The sequence below is a fragment of the Passer domesticus genome, chromosome 8 (genome assembly GCF_036417665.1).
Source record: "Passer domesticus isolate bPasDom1 chromosome 8, bPasDom1.hap1, whole genome shotgun sequence".
NCBI classification, from domain to species: domain Eukaryota; kingdom Metazoa; phylum Chordata; class Aves; order Passeriformes; family Passeridae; genus Passer; species Passer domesticus.
The window spans coordinates 6980773-6994984 of record NC_087481.1 but is presented as its reverse complement, the minus strand read 5'-3'; the positions used below and the strand labels follow the sequence as shown (position 1 = coordinate 6994984).

General features: G+C 51.4%; 3 protein-coding genes and 1 long non-coding RNA gene across 4 annotated transcripts in view; all 4 read right to left on the bottom strand.

Annotated features, from left to right (window-relative positions):
• LOC135305560 (zinc finger protein 418-like) overlaps nt 1-14212 on the bottom strand; it is a 409899-nt gene that overhangs the window by 215938 nt on the left and 179749 nt on the right. The window lies entirely within an intron of this gene.
• Nucleotides 541-1123, bottom strand: LOC135305664 (bifunctional lysine-specific demethylase and histidyl-hydroxylase NO66-like). The gene is made up of 2 exons (XM_064429410.1): nt 977-1123; nt 541-864 (listed from the first exon to the last, which is right to left on the bottom strand). Exons 1-2 carry the CDS (start codon nt 998-1000, stop codon nt 631-633), a joined length of 258 nt encoding a protein of 85 aa, XP_064285480.1. The 5' UTR covers nt 1001-1123; the 3' UTR covers nt 541-630.
• Nucleotides 3007-4346, bottom strand: LOC135305731 (uncharacterized). The gene is made up of 3 exons (XR_010366715.1): nt 4210-4346; nt 3914-4097; nt 3007-3344 (listed from the first exon to the last, which is right to left on the bottom strand). It is a non-coding gene; the product is annotated as an uncharacterized LOC135305731 (long non-coding RNA).
• On the bottom strand, nt 11497-12430 carry LOC135305640 (olfactory receptor 14I1-like). Its single transcript, XM_064429379.1, has one exon. The coding sequence runs from the start codon at nt 12428-12430 to the stop codon at nt 11498-11500; it is 933 nt and encodes a 310-aa protein (XP_064285449.1). The 3' UTR covers nt 11497.

Genomic DNA, 14212 nt, shown 5'->3' with positions numbered 1-14212 from the left:
GAAACTACAACTTGGCAAAATGCTGCCTGTGCCTGAAGCACATGCAAGGAGAACTGGGGTGTGAAAAGTAAAATTTGTTTATTACAGAAGAACAGCAGCAAAAATGCAGAATACATTTACATTGTAAGAATATTTGTAACAACAACAATCGATAGAACATATATACATAAAAACCTACCTGGCAAAACTATGGGAAACGTATTTACAGAAGTCAAAAATAGCCCTAAAATCTACATTCTAAAGAACAACAACAAACTGTAGAACATATATACAAAAGGGTGGTGTCTCTGCCTGTGATGTCCATCGCACCTGGAAGAAAAGCAAATGCCATGGTCACTCCAGTCAGGCACAGAGGGCTCTTGCATGTGCCCCCAGGCTGGCACATGCAGGCCCAGCATCAAGACTCTGCTACCAGAACTGAGCCTGGCTGGGTCTGGCATGGAGCTTGTGTGGAGCAAAGCAGGCACAGGACAGGCTGTGGATGGCCACCAGAATCCAGTGCCCTGGGTACAATGTCCCTGAGCAGGGAGCACCCAGCCCAGCTCCAGCCTGGCAGCAGGAGACCCACTCTGCCTGTCCTGCTGCTGGCATTGCTCTTCATGCCAAGATCAGGGCCTCTTCCTCAACTTCTTAATCAATATCCATGTCCACAATGGACTCTTCCATATCCACATCCATCTCTTCTTCCTCAGTCACATCCACATCCATCTCTTCTTCATCATCCTCATCCACGTCCATCGCTTCCTCTCCAGGGTCTTCTATTTCCATGTCCTCCTCCCTATCAATCTTGGTATCTACCTCCATCTCCTCCTCCATATCAATCTTGGTATCTACCTCCATCTCCTCCTCTCTGTCTGGGACAGCCTGCAGAGGTAGCAAAACCTCAGAGTGGGGTCCCTGTCCCACTCCATCCCCACAGAGCTCCAGCCCACCCGGGCAGGTGGGGGGTGTCCACCTCCATGGAATGGCACCATACCTTCCTCAGAACAAAGGGGAGCATCCTGCAGGGCTGGATGATGAAATCCAGGCACTCAGGAGTTTTCAGGAATGATGGGGGGATCGGGGGGATAAGAAGAGTGAAAGGAGAGGGCAGGAGCAAGGTGCAGAGCGTGTCAACACAGCGGCCAAGGGTTGTGTTGTGCCCTTTGCTGGGCGCTGGACGTTCCAGCTGGAGCGTGGGCTGTGACATCACAGTTCCCAGGCTCCATCTGAAGTGGACACTGGAGACCATGGAATGATGGAGTCCCTGAATGGTTGGGCTTGGAAGGGAGCCTGAAGAACAACATCTTGTTCCCAGCTGAGCAGTCTTCCCCCAGAGCGTGCTGCTCAGAGCCCTGTTGCCAAGGATGGGGCATGCACAGCCTCTGTGCACAGCCTGGGCCAGTGCCCCACCACCCCCAGTGGAAAAGAGCAGCTTCCTTAGATGCAGCTTCAATCAACCTGCTGCAGTTGAAAGCCATCCCCCCTTGTCCTGTCAGCACAGGCCCTGCTGAACACTCTGTCCCCTTCCAGTCCTGCAGAGCCACAGGGAGGCCTCCCAGTGTCTCCTCTGTCCAGGCTGAGCATCCCCAGCCCCACTTGCACAGCAGTCAGTCACATCAGGGCGAGTCAAGGCTGCAGGGTAGCAAATAGCATCAGGAACTGAGAGATGCAAGCTTTAGACCCAGGTTTGACTCTAATTGAACAAAATTAATAACAGTGGAGGGGAAGATGGTGGGACACTGGTTCTGTTCTAACTGGTGATTTATTTTTCTTCTTTTCTGTCATGCTGTCCCAGGTTTTTCTGTTTGAAAGGAAGCTTGGCACAATGTCCATTGTCTTCTCCATTTGTGAAAGACCAAGCGGAGTCTGGGCAGGCTGATATGCAGAGCAAAACCTGAAAATATACTAGTGATCCTGAGCCTGGGTGATGCAGCTAAACCCAGCCAAAAGGAATTTCTGGAAAGCTGATCCTGGTTTACATTGTCTTGAGTTTGGCTTTTCCAACTTCACCAGTCATTTATGAAAAACAAAAAAAAAAGCTCAAACCAAATCAGACAAATACCCAGTGAATTAAACAAACAAACCCATGCAGCAAACCAATCAAACAAATAGATAAAAAATGCCAAATAAAACCAAAGGAAATGAAGAGTTAGTATTAGTTGCAAGGATAGCACAGCAGGCAAATGGCTGCTTCCCACAGGATCACCATCAAAAGCCACATAGAACAGCTGCTCCAAAATATACCCAAGAGGAGAAAAAGAAAAAGCGATCCATGGCAACATTGGGGGCAGCTCCACATTCAGGTGAAGGATGAGCACGCAGTGGTACAGATCCAGCATTGCCCACCCTCCAGGCTGCTGTTTGCTCCTGATGAAAGCCCCTTGCAGGACTGCGGCCCCTCTCAGTGCAGTGTCAGTCACTGCCAGAGCTCTCAGCTGAGCCACTGGCATTTGCAGAATGACATCCAGCCACAATCCTGCTGCCTGCTGAGCATCTGTGGAAGATCCTGAGCATCTTCATGCCTAGGACCACAAAACAGCTCAGGATTTCTCTGAACTGCTTTTCAGGGGGGGTTTCCATATCCCTATGAGAACTGCTCATCCTTCAACACGTATGACTTTATGTACAATGATGCATTTGTGTTCCTTCCTTCCTCCTGTGTGCCAGTGAGAAACCATCCATGTGACTAGAGGACATTGTGTGCAGGGAAATGCATTCCTGGCTTGCCATTTTGCTTCACTGTCACTCAGCTGAACATGGTCCTTATCTAAGAAGGACTTAGAACTTGCAACAAGTGATAAATTAACCTGCTCCACTCTCCTTAGCATGGGTGTGATGAGTGTTAAGGAAAGCAGCGAGCGCTTGCCAGGATGGGAGCCTGTTCTTTGCCAGGGAGGAGGGAGAAAATCTTGCTTGGAGTAAATAAAGCAACTCTGCTTCCCCAGGAAGAGAAGCAATTAAACATGGGAGTGCTGCATGGGATGATTTGCACAAGGATTGTCTACAATGCAGGAATGTTCCCAATAAACCATGCTTCTCCTGACCTTTATTTTTCTGGGTTTCCAGCAGATGATAGAAGAGACAATCAATGAAAAAAAGCAAAACAACTTGTGGGGAGACGTTTTTTCCTTTCTTCAGGCTTCCTCTTTCTTTTGTTCCCTCCAGAGCTCTCACTACATTTCTGCTGTGGTTTGGAGCACGTACTTCCCTGGGCTTCTTTTGGCTCTGGGTGTCATGGACACTCTTAATTGTGGATTTTTATGCCTTCATCTACTTCTGACCTCCAGCCCTGGGAACCTGGAGCAAGTGGAAACTACACCTTGGCAATATGCTGCCTGTGCCTGAAGCAAATGCAAGGAGACCTGGGGTGTGAAAAATAAAATTTCTTTATTAGAGAAGAACAGCAGCGAAAATACAGAATAGATTTACATTGCAAGAATATTTGTAACAACAACAATCGATAGAACATATATACAGAAAAACCTATCTAACAAAAAATATATGAAACGTATTTACAGAAGACAAACACCATAAAACCTATATCCTAAAGACAACATCAAAGAGTAAAACGTATGTAGAAAAAGGTGGCATCTCCCTCCATGATGTCCATCGCACCTGGAGGAAAAGCAAATGCCACGGTCACTCCAGTCAGGCACAGAGGGCTCTAGCATGTGCCCCCAGGCTGGCACATGCAGGCCCAGCAGCAGGACTCTGCTACCAGAACTGAGCCTGGCTGGGTCTGGGACGGAGCTTGTGTGGAGCAAGCAGGCACAGGACAGGCTGCGGATGGCCACCAGAATCCAGTGCACTGGGTACAATGTCCCTGAGCAGGGAGCACCCAGCCCAGCCCCAGCCTGGCAGCAGGAGACCCACTCTGCCTGTCCTGCTGCTGGCATTGCTCTTCATGCCAAGATCATGGCCTCTTCCTCACCTTTTTAATCAATGTCCATGTCCTCAATGGACTCTTCCATATCCACATCCATCTCTTCTTCCACCGTCACCTCCACCTCCACCTCCATCTCCTCCTCCCCAGTGTCTTCTCCCTCCGTCTCCATGTCCTCCTCTCTATCAATCTCTATATCCACCTCCATCTCCTCTTCTCCCTCTGGGACAGCCTGCAGAGGTAGCAAAACCTCAGAGTGGGGTCCCTGTCCCACTCCATCCCCACAGAGCTCCAGCCCACCCGGGCAGGTGGGGAGTGTCCACCTCCATGGAATGGCACCATACCATCGTCAGGAGAAATGGGAGCATCCTGCAGGGCTGGATGACAAAATCCAGGCACTAAGGATCTTTCAGGACTGAGGAAAGGTGACAAGCAGAGTGGGCAGGAGCAGGGTGAAGAGCATACGAACACAACGGCCAAGGGTTGTGTTGTGCCTTTTTCTGGGCGCTGGACGTTCCAGCTGGAGCGTGGGCTGTGACATCACAGTTCCCAGGCTCCATCTGAAGTGGACAGTGGAGACCATGGAATGATGGAGTCCCTGAACGGTTGGGCTTGCAAGGGAGCCTGAAGAACAACATCTTGTTCCCAGCTGAGCAGTTTTCCCCCAGAGCATGCTGCTCAGAGCCCTGTTCCCAAGGATGGGGCATGCACAGCCTCTGTGCACAGCCTGGGCCAGTGCCCCACCACCCCCAGTGGAAAAGAGCAGCTTCCTTAGATGCAGCTTCAATCAACCTGCTGCAGTTGAAAGCCATCCCCCCTTGTCCTGTCACCACAGGCCCTGCTGAACACTCTGTCCCCTTCTTTCCTGCGGGACCCTTCCAGTCCTGCACAGCCACAGTGAGGCCTCCCAGTGTCTCCTCTGTCCAGGCTGAGCATTCCCAGCCCCACTTGCACAGCAGTCAGTCACATCAGGGCGAGTCAAGGCTGCAGGGTAGCAAATAGCATCAGGAACTGAGAGATGCAAGCTTTAGACCCAGGTTTGCCTCTAAATGTACAAAATTAATAACATTGGAGGGGAAGATGGTGGGACACTGGTTCTGTTCTAACTGGTGATTTATTTTTCTTCTTTTCTGTCATGCTCACCCAGATTTTTCTGTTTGAAAGGAAGCTTGGCACAATGTCCATTGTCTTCTCCATTTGTGAAAGACCAAGCGGAGTCTGGGCAGGCTGATATGCAGAGCAAAGCCTGAAAATATACTAGTGATCCTGAGCCTGGGGGATGCAGCTAAACCCAGCCAAAAGCAATTTCTGGAAAGCTGATCCTGGTTTACATCATCTTGAGTTTGGCTTTGCCAACTTCACCAGTCATTTATGAAAAAGCAAACAAAAAACTCAAACCAAATCAGACAAAAACCCAAATCAATCAAACAAACAAACCCATGCAGCAAACCAATCAAACAAATAGATAAAAAACGCCAAATAAAACCAAAGGAAATGAAGAGTTAGTATTAGTTGTGAGGATAGCACAGCAGGCAAATGGCTGCTTCCCACAGGATCACCATCAAAAGCCACATAGAACATCTGCTCCAAAATATACCCAAGAGGAGAAAAAGAAAAAGTGATGCATGGCAACTTTGGGGGCAGCTCCACATTCAGGTGAAGGATGAGCACACAGTGGTACAGATCCAGCATTGCCCACCCTCCAGGCTGCTGTTTGCTCCTGGTGAAAGACCCTTGCAGGACTGCGGCCCCTCTCAGTGCAGTGTCAGTCATTCCCAGAGCTCCCAGCTGTGCCACTGGCATTTCCAGAGTGACATCCAATGGGATACCCTTTTCCGTTTGTCTCCTAATGCCACAGGGGTCCTAAACAGTATATGCCATCCCATTTTTGTTCTGTTGATATTGACTGCTTGGTTTTATTTTGTCACCAGTTCTATTCATTATGAATTGGAATATGATGAAGATACTAAGGAAGTTAGCACCTATAATTAGTGCACATAGCTTAACTGATGCGGCAGCTCATTTAATGCTTGCTAGGAAAGAACTAGAAAGATGTAATGAACAAAATTGGAAAAAAAAATAAATGGGGGATTTGTAATAAGTAGTAATACATTTGTTCATTAATTAAATCAATAGCTAAATAACTATATGTTATAAAACAATAGTTAAATAGCCAAAAAAACTTCTTGTGCAGATACATATGGTTGCTGGTTTACTATAGTGCTTTGGGAATTCCATTGTAAAGTTATGCCTTGTGAAAGGAAAGTAATGAGAAGCAGCTGTAATAACAATCCTTAAACTCGCTAGAATTGCTTAGCTTGCAGAAAGTGTATAGTACTAGTAAGAATTGCTTAGCTTGCAGAAAAGTGTATAGTGTTCTGTATAGATATGCCTTATAAGGCATAAGTTCACTCAGCGTTCACAAAGAGGAAGACTAAGGGGGACTAAGCCTTCATCCCACGACCACCAGAAGGCAGAAAAAGACCCCCTAGCAACTGAATGAGCAAGCGCAGAAGACAGATCACGTCATCCCTAAACCCGGAGAAGAAGGCAATAAAAGGTGGACTCAGGGGATAGGAATTTTGTGAGCCAAAGTGGAGCAGAGACTCCGGGTCGCCCAGCGCTGTCCCTGCTTATTCTTGCTTGCAAAAATAATAAAGATAATTATTTGATCCTTAAATTCAGTGGACTTGTTTATCCCACTGCCCAGACCCTAAACTGCCCCAAATGTGCCCCAGAAATGTCTCCAGGGACCCCAAAGTGGCCCCTTTTACCCTGTGTGTGAAAATAATAAAAAAAAATGTCAAAAGATCTAAAAATAGCACTAATTAGCATTAAGAAGGAGAAATAAATGGCCAATAGTGGTCAATGATTTAATGAAAGGAATTGTTTTATTTAAAACCAATGACAAATAATTTTTTGATTGCTAAAAATGTATTCAATTTTTCACATAAATATCAAAGGTAATAGAAATATACAGTAATACTAATATAAATTTAAAAACTATAATTATAATTTTATAAATTAATCAATCTTATTTATTTTAAAAATGCATACTTTTTTATGTTTTGGGATGTCAGTCCCAGGTGGGCCATGTCAGACATGGCGAGGCTGGGGTGAGGAGCAGCTTGTCCAAAATGGGTCAGCCTGCAAGGGGCTTGTTCCTCTCCATGCCCAGATCTCCTAGGGAGACATTCAGCATCAAGATCACCTGGGGAATCGTTCTTTCACCTCTTTTCTGAACTGAAAAATAAAAACCCACACACGTGATTAAAACCAAACATCATGCCGTCGGTGCACTTTGAAATCTCCCTCCTTAACAGAACTCCAGACTGACTCCAAGCTGCTTCACAAGACCTGGAGACTTGGAGGACGATTGAAGGGAGACAAAGAGCTCCTGAGGGCTTTCTGTGTTTCAATCAGCCCCACGGTGGATTTGGGGCTGGGTCCAGGAGCCTCAGGCACTGAGAGAAGGATGAAGAAGCTGCTCAAGGAGTCAGCAGCAAAACTCCAAGTGCCTTGGAGCATGGCTGGGCCCCAGTGAGGGCAGGGAGTGCCAAAGGCTCCCCAGGGACTGGTGAGAGCAGATCCTTGAGGCCAGGAGTGCAGGGAGCCCAAGGCTCTGGGCAGGGAACTGCAATGCTGAGCAAGGCCTGGGCTGGCTGGGGGAAGCAGAAAGGCCAAGCCCTGAGCCCAGCCTGGGCCAGCAGGGCCTGTCCCTCACGGGTGGCTCGGGGCTCTCTGTGGGGCAGGGGGATGTGAGGGGCAGCAAGGACAAATGCCATCAACCTGCAGCCCCTGCCAGCCTGGCCAGGGAGGCCGGGGGAGAGCCAAAGTGCAGCCCCTGCCAGGAAAGTTCCTGCTGTGGGGCCTCCAGAGGCGCTGCCCGAGCCCAGGGCACAAAGGCCTGGGTGCCTGTGGCCCTGCCAGCCCTGCCCAGCCCTTGGCCATCTGTCCTGCAGGCTGTGCCCCCTGTGCGTGCTGCTCCTGTGCCCTGGCCGGCTGCACTCGCCTCTCTTGCTGTGCCCCAGCATTTCTCAGCCAGCGTTTCTGTGCCCTCCCTGGGCTCCCTGCACCCAGCGCTGCCGGCTCCTGGCACACAGAGCCGGCCATGGCCCAGCCTCACGCTGCCACACCTCGAGCACCACAATTCCACCCTGGCAGGGACTTTGCTTTCTCCTCAGCTCCAGCCTGAACCTGCCAAGCTGCACTTTGAGGAGGTTTCCTGCAATCCCCACTCCCAGGGAAAGCTCTGTCTCCTGCTGTTCATGAACAGAGAAGGGCTGGTGGGAGAAGTGCTGGTCAGAGGCTGTTTGGGGCACAGTCACCATGAAATTATTGACTTTTTAAATATTCTGTGAAAGAAGGAGGGACATCAATAAATCTTCTACACTGGACTTTTAAGGGCAGACTTGGGCCTGTTGAGGATGCAGATTTGGGGAGTACCAAACCAGGTATTGATTTTTTAAAGACAAACAGCCCATAAAAACAACGAGTTCCAGGAAGGATGGAAACACTTCAAAAAAGAAATCTTGAAGGAGCAAGAGTAGGCTGCCCCTTTGTGCAGAAAGATGACCCAGAGGAAGTAATGACTGGCCTGGCTGGGCATGGAGCTTTTCAAGGAAAAGGGGGATTAAAAAGGGATTAAAAAGGATATTTTTAGGGGTTAAAAAGAGGGTGCACCACCTGTGGTCGTAGAGGCAAGTAAATAAAGAAATGTTTAAGGATGTTGTTAGGTTGTGCAGAAAGGAAATGAGGGGGGTGAAAGCCCAGTCAGGACTTAACTTGGATACTTCTGTGAAGGATAATAAACATGTTTTTATAAGTACATTAATGGTAAAAAGAGGGGTAAGGACAACCTGCATTTTTTATTGTGGGGTATATAGTTACAAAAGATGAGTAAAAAGCTGAGGTACTTCACCCCTTCTTTGCCTCAGTTTTCAACAATAAGACAGGCCATCCTCAGGACAAGTGTTCTCCTGAGCTGGTAGATGGGCACAAGGAGCAGAACAGCCCCCTGTAACCTAGGAGGAAGCAGCTGGGGAGTTGCTGAGCCACTCAGGTGCTCACAGGTGTCTCTGGGAGCTGATGGGATCCATCCCAGTGGGATGAGGGAACTGGTGGATGAGCTCCCCAAGCTGCTCTCCATCATTTACCATCAGTCCTAGCTCAGCAGGGAGGTGCCAGAGGAGTGGAGGTGCCAATGTGAGCCCATCCCCAAGAAGGGCTGGAAGGAGGATCTGGGGAACTCCAGGCCTGTCAGCCTGACCTGGGTGCTTGGCAAGGTTATGGAACAGATCACCTTGAGAGCCATCACAGGGCACCTACAGGATGGCTGAGGGATCAGAGCCAGCCAGCGTGGATTTCAGTATCTGCACTGATGATGTGGATGAGGGGATTGAGTCCAACATCAGCAAATTTGCAGATGACACCAAGCTGGGTGTGAGTGTGGATCTGCTGGAGGGTAGGAGGGCTCTGCAGAGGGACCTGGAGAGGCTGGATCCAGGGAACAAATTCAGCAAGGTGAGGTTTAACAAGTCCAAGTGCCGGGTCGTGCAGTTTGGCCACAACAACCCCTGCAGCTCTACAGGCTGGGGACAGAGTGGCTGGAGAGCAGCCAGGCAGAAAGAGACCTGCAGGGACTGATGGACAGCAGGCGGGACATGAGGCAGCAGTGTGCCCAGGTGGGCAAGAAGGCCAATGGCTCCTGGCCTAGTCAGGAATGGTGTGGCCAGCAGGAGCAGGGCAGTGATTCTTCCCCTGTGCTCAGCACTGGTTGGGCAGTACCTTGAGTGCTGTGTCCAGTTCTGGGCCCCCCAATTTAGGAAGGACATGGAGGGGCTGGAGCGTGTCCAGAGAAGGGCAACAAGCCTGGTGAGGGGTCTGGAACACAAGTCCTGTGAGGACCAGCTGAGGGAGCTGGGGTCATTTTTCCTGGAGAGAAGAGGCTCAGGGAGACAAGGTGGTGTCAGGGCACAGGTTGGACTTGATGATCTCCAAGGTCTTTTCCAGCCTTGTTGATTCTGGGATTCTCTGAAACCACCCTTGGGGCAGTTGCAGATTGAGCCCTGGGCCTCCTCTTCAGAAGCTGCAGCAGCCCAGGTGCCTCAGCTTCGCCTCCCAGCCCCAAAGCCCATCCTGTCAGTCCTGCAGAGCCTCTGCAGCTCCTCCTCATTGCCCAGAACAGGGAGCCCCACAGGCAGACACAGCAGCCCAGATGTGCCCCCCTGGCCTGGGGTGCCTCTGGCAAGGGAGCAGCACCAGGCACTGCAGGAGCCTGCAGACAATTCCTGCAGCACTTGGAGGATGATCCTGCTCCCCAAGGGACGTTCCCATGGTGCCAAGTCAGGAACTGGAATGGGGAATAGGGCCAGAGAGGAAAGGGCAAACAGGGATGGGCTTTTTGCAGGGGAGGGAACAGAGATGGGGAATAGGCAGAAATCTGGATCAGGGATGGGTAAAGAAAGCAAAGCTGAAGCCAAGGAAAGGTTTGCAGTAGTTTGGAGGTGGCTGCCAGGCAGCCCTGGCTCTGAGCAACAGCGTCTGCAGTAGCACAGGAAACTCCCAGCTGATGGGAACAAACTTTCTGGCTGACTGCAGAGGCCAGGACAAAGCTGAGTGGTTTCCCTGGTGTCCCCCAGTCCTTGCTGGCCCCAGGGGCTGATGGCATTTGTGCTCCCTCAGGTTCATGTCCCCACAGCAACAGCATGGGGGTGCTCCTGCCTGCTGTGTGCAATGCAAACAGGGGCTCCTGAGCCAGTGCTGCCGTGGCTGTGCCTGCAAGGATGCGGCACCTCTGTGAGCTGGGGGAGAGGCCAGGGCTGCAGAGGGGGGATGTTGTTGGCAGCTCCATCAGGACGCTCTGGGACGCTGCCCTGGGTTGTGCAGCACACTGGGGATGGATCAGCCCCTGCTCTGCTGCTCCTTCCCGTCTCCCCCAGGGCCCTTGCAGAGCCCCAGCCATGCTGTTTGCCCCCAGCCTGCCCATGGCCAGCCTGGGGCTGCTCAGCCTGGGGCTTTTCTGTGCTGAGCATTGGCCTGGCCATGTTCTTGAGAGAGCCTGGGCAAGGAGCCTGGAGCCCCCAGGGCCTGGCCTGAGGCATCAGCGCTGCCCCAGCAGTGCCCATGGCCTGTCCCTGCTGCAGCCCCGGCACTGCCACCCCCAGGACTGTGCCCGGCCCCGAGAGCACTCAGGCCCTGCAGCAACACCAGGGCCACCAGGGCAGCGGGGCAGGGCCACGGCAGCAGCACTGGCAACACCAAGTGCTGCTGCTGCTGCTGGGCACAGCTGCTGGGCCAGCACTGATCTACCCCAGCTCTGCACACAGACATTGCTGCTGCAGCTCCAGAGAAGGCAGCAAATGGGCATCTCTGCAGAAAACTCTGCTGGGACATCCTTCAGTTCCTTTAAAATAATTGAGAGTGCAGCCTCTCATTTACACAGCATGTGGCCACAGGGAATGCGGCGAGAAACAAAATGAGAATTGGCACAAAATATTATCTGTCTTTGTCGACAACATAAAAATTTAAAAAAAAAGGAAAAGAAATTCCAAAATGAGAAGAATAAGAAATATCAATGCTTTTTTTATTACAAGTGAAAGATTACTTTTCTTACAGAAATTGTCTAGCATTTTAATATTTCTGAAACCATCTGGTCATCAGTCTCCACACTGCAGCTTTGAGCTCCTGGTTCCTCAGGCTGTAGATGAGGGGGTTCAGGGCTGGAGGCACCACCGAGTACAGAACTGACACAGCCAGATCCAGGGATGGGGACGAGATGGAGGGAGGCTTTAGGTGGGCAAATATGGCAGTGCTGAGGAACAAGGACAGCACGGCCAGGTGAGGGAGGCAGGTGGAAAAGGCTTTGTGCTGTCCCTGCTCAGAGGGGATCCTCAGCACAGCCCTGAAGATCTGCACATAGGAGAAAACAATGAAAACAAAACAGCAAAGTGCTAAACAGGCGCTAACAGCAATGAGCCCCAGTTCCTTGAGGTTTGAGTGTGAACATGAGAGTTTGAGGATCTGTGGGATTTCACAGAAGAACTGGCCCAGGGGATTGCCATGGCACAGGGGCAGGGAAAATGTATTGACTGTTTGCAGCAGAGCATTGAGAAAGGCACTGGCCCAGGCAGCTGCTGCCATGTGTGCACAAGCTCTGCTGCCCAGGAGGGTCCCGTAGTGCAGGGGTTTGCAGATGGACACGTAGCGGTCATAGCACATGATGGTCAGGAGATAAAATTCTGCTGAGATGAAGAACAGAAAGAAAAATACTTGGGCAGCACATCCTGTGTAGGAGATGGTCGTGGTGTCCCAGATAGAGTTGTGCATGGCTTTGGGCACAGTGGTGCAGATGGAGCCCAGGTCGCTGAGGGCCAGGTTGAGCAGGAAGAAGAACATGGGCGTGTGCAGGTGGTGGCCGCAGGCTACGGTGCTGATGATGAGGCCGTTGCCCAGGAGGGCAGCCAGGGAGATGCCCAGCAAGAGGCAGAAGTGCAGGACCTGCAGCTGCCACGTGTCTGCCAATGCCAGCAGGAGGAAGTGGCTGATGGAGCTGCTGTTGGACATTTATGCTGTCTTGGCATGAGGATCTGTAAAAAATAGTAATCATGGAATAGCTGAATTTAGAGAGGACTTCAAATATTCCAGCCCAGCCTGGGGGCACTTTCCCCCCACTGCCTGCCCAGGGCTCTGCTGCCTGGAGTTGTCCCTGCCAGCAGCTGCTTCCCTATGCCCAGGGCTGGGCCCTGCCAGTGCTGCCAGAGCCCAGCCCAGCCCTGGGGGCTCAGCTCTGCAGACCCCTCCCAGCTCTGGCACTGCCCAGGGGCAGCTCTGGCTCTGCAGGCTCTGATGGCAACATCAGAGCACCCCTTAGGAGGCTGGAAAAGTGACACTGATGCTGCCTCTAAGGGGCCCTGTGCTGATTTCTGTTACTGCCTGGTTTGTTAACATGTGAGAAATAATGTTTTTATTTTTCCCAACATGGACTGAGAGATAAATATGGGCAATTTCCCAGCTTGGCAACCCAGAGTAGTAGATTAAAAAAGCAGGAAATTCCCTTTTATGCAGCCTCAGCCTAGCTGTGTTCCCTGTATAATCTACATGGAAATGTTATGAAAATGAATGTTATGCTGGGAGCAGTCCTGAACAATGCAGCATCTTCACCACACAAAGAGAACACTTCCAAGCCTTACCAGTTCTCTCCTTCCCCGCAGATCTTGTCCCCCAGTGCTGGGAGCAGCTCCCCGGGCTGGCTGAGAGCTGTCCCTGGCAGGCAGCAGAGTCCCTGCCCCAGCACAGCACCCTGGGCTGCAGGAGCCTGCTCTGCAGGACAGCCCTGGGCACCCCTGGCTGCTCTGCACAGGAGACAATCAGAGAATGTACTCACAGAGTCTGCAGGCATTGGGATGTTCCAGCTTTAGGAGATGGCTCCAGGAGCTGCAGCTGCATTGTCCTGCATCCAGAGGTTCCTGTGCCAAGGGCTGGCAGTGATTCTGCCCCAGGCACTTCTCAGCACCTTCCCAGTCCTGACTGATTGAAGCTCTCTGTGCCTCTGGGCTGTGCCCGGGCTGGCTGCAGGCAGTGCCCCAGCCCTGCTGGGCTGTGCACAGGAGCTGCTCATCAAGAGAAATGTGCTTTTGAAGCTCTGCTTGCTTACCAGGAGCTGCCTCTGTGCCAGGAGCCCAGCCCAGCTCAGCAGCACAGACACAGCACAAGGACTTTAATGACCCTCTGGGGCTTTGTGCTCAGGCCCTGAACATCAGTCCCTGAGAGGCAGCTGAAGAAACCTCTCCAGAACTCCAAGTCAGAATCCAACTCCAAAGTTTCTTGGACTTTTAATGATTCCCACTGAGGGACACGACTGAGAAAGTGTCCCCAGGCCCCAGGCAGAGCAGAGAACTGGAGGCAGGGATGACAGGTGGGGACAAAGAGAAGCCAAGTCTTGGTGGCCTGGGGCACAGCAGCAGGGTCTGTGCCACCAAGGGCTGGGAGGAGACACCTTGTCCTGAGGCCCTGGGGCCTCCTGGCACAGCCCCAGCCAGGCTGGGCACTGTCAGCCCCTTGTCCTGCCCTCAGCTTCCCCCCCTAGCCCACATCCCAGTGGCCTCAAGGATCTGCTGGAAGGAGTCCCTGGGGAGCCTTGCTCAGCAACGGCCCTGGGGGCTCCTTCATGCTCCCAGGGAATGCAGGTTTTTTCCAAGGATTTTGGGTTTGGCTTTTGCCTTGGAGTCTCTGAGAGTTTTGTGCAATCATGGCCTTCAATTATCTGCTTTAATTAGTCCCTGGAGAGGCTTTGTCAGTAACAACACTCAGTGGGGCTCATTAATGCTTTGAGAAACTCAAGGTGTT

What these genes read in the sequence shown, in the direction of transcription:
- LOC135305664 (XM_064429410.1), bottom strand. Translation starts at nt 1,000, where the DNA reads ATGCTCCCCTTTGTTCTGAGGAAG. An exon ending in TCCCCTTTGTTCTGAGGAAG is followed by an intron (nt 865 to 976) that starts GTATGGTGCCAT and finishes CTACCTCTGCAG; the next exon opens with GCTGTCCCAGACAGAGAGGA.
- LOC135305640 (XM_064429379.1), bottom strand. Translation starts at nt 12,430, where the DNA reads ATGTCCAACAGCAGCTCCATCAGCCACTTCCTCCTGCTGGCATTGGCA.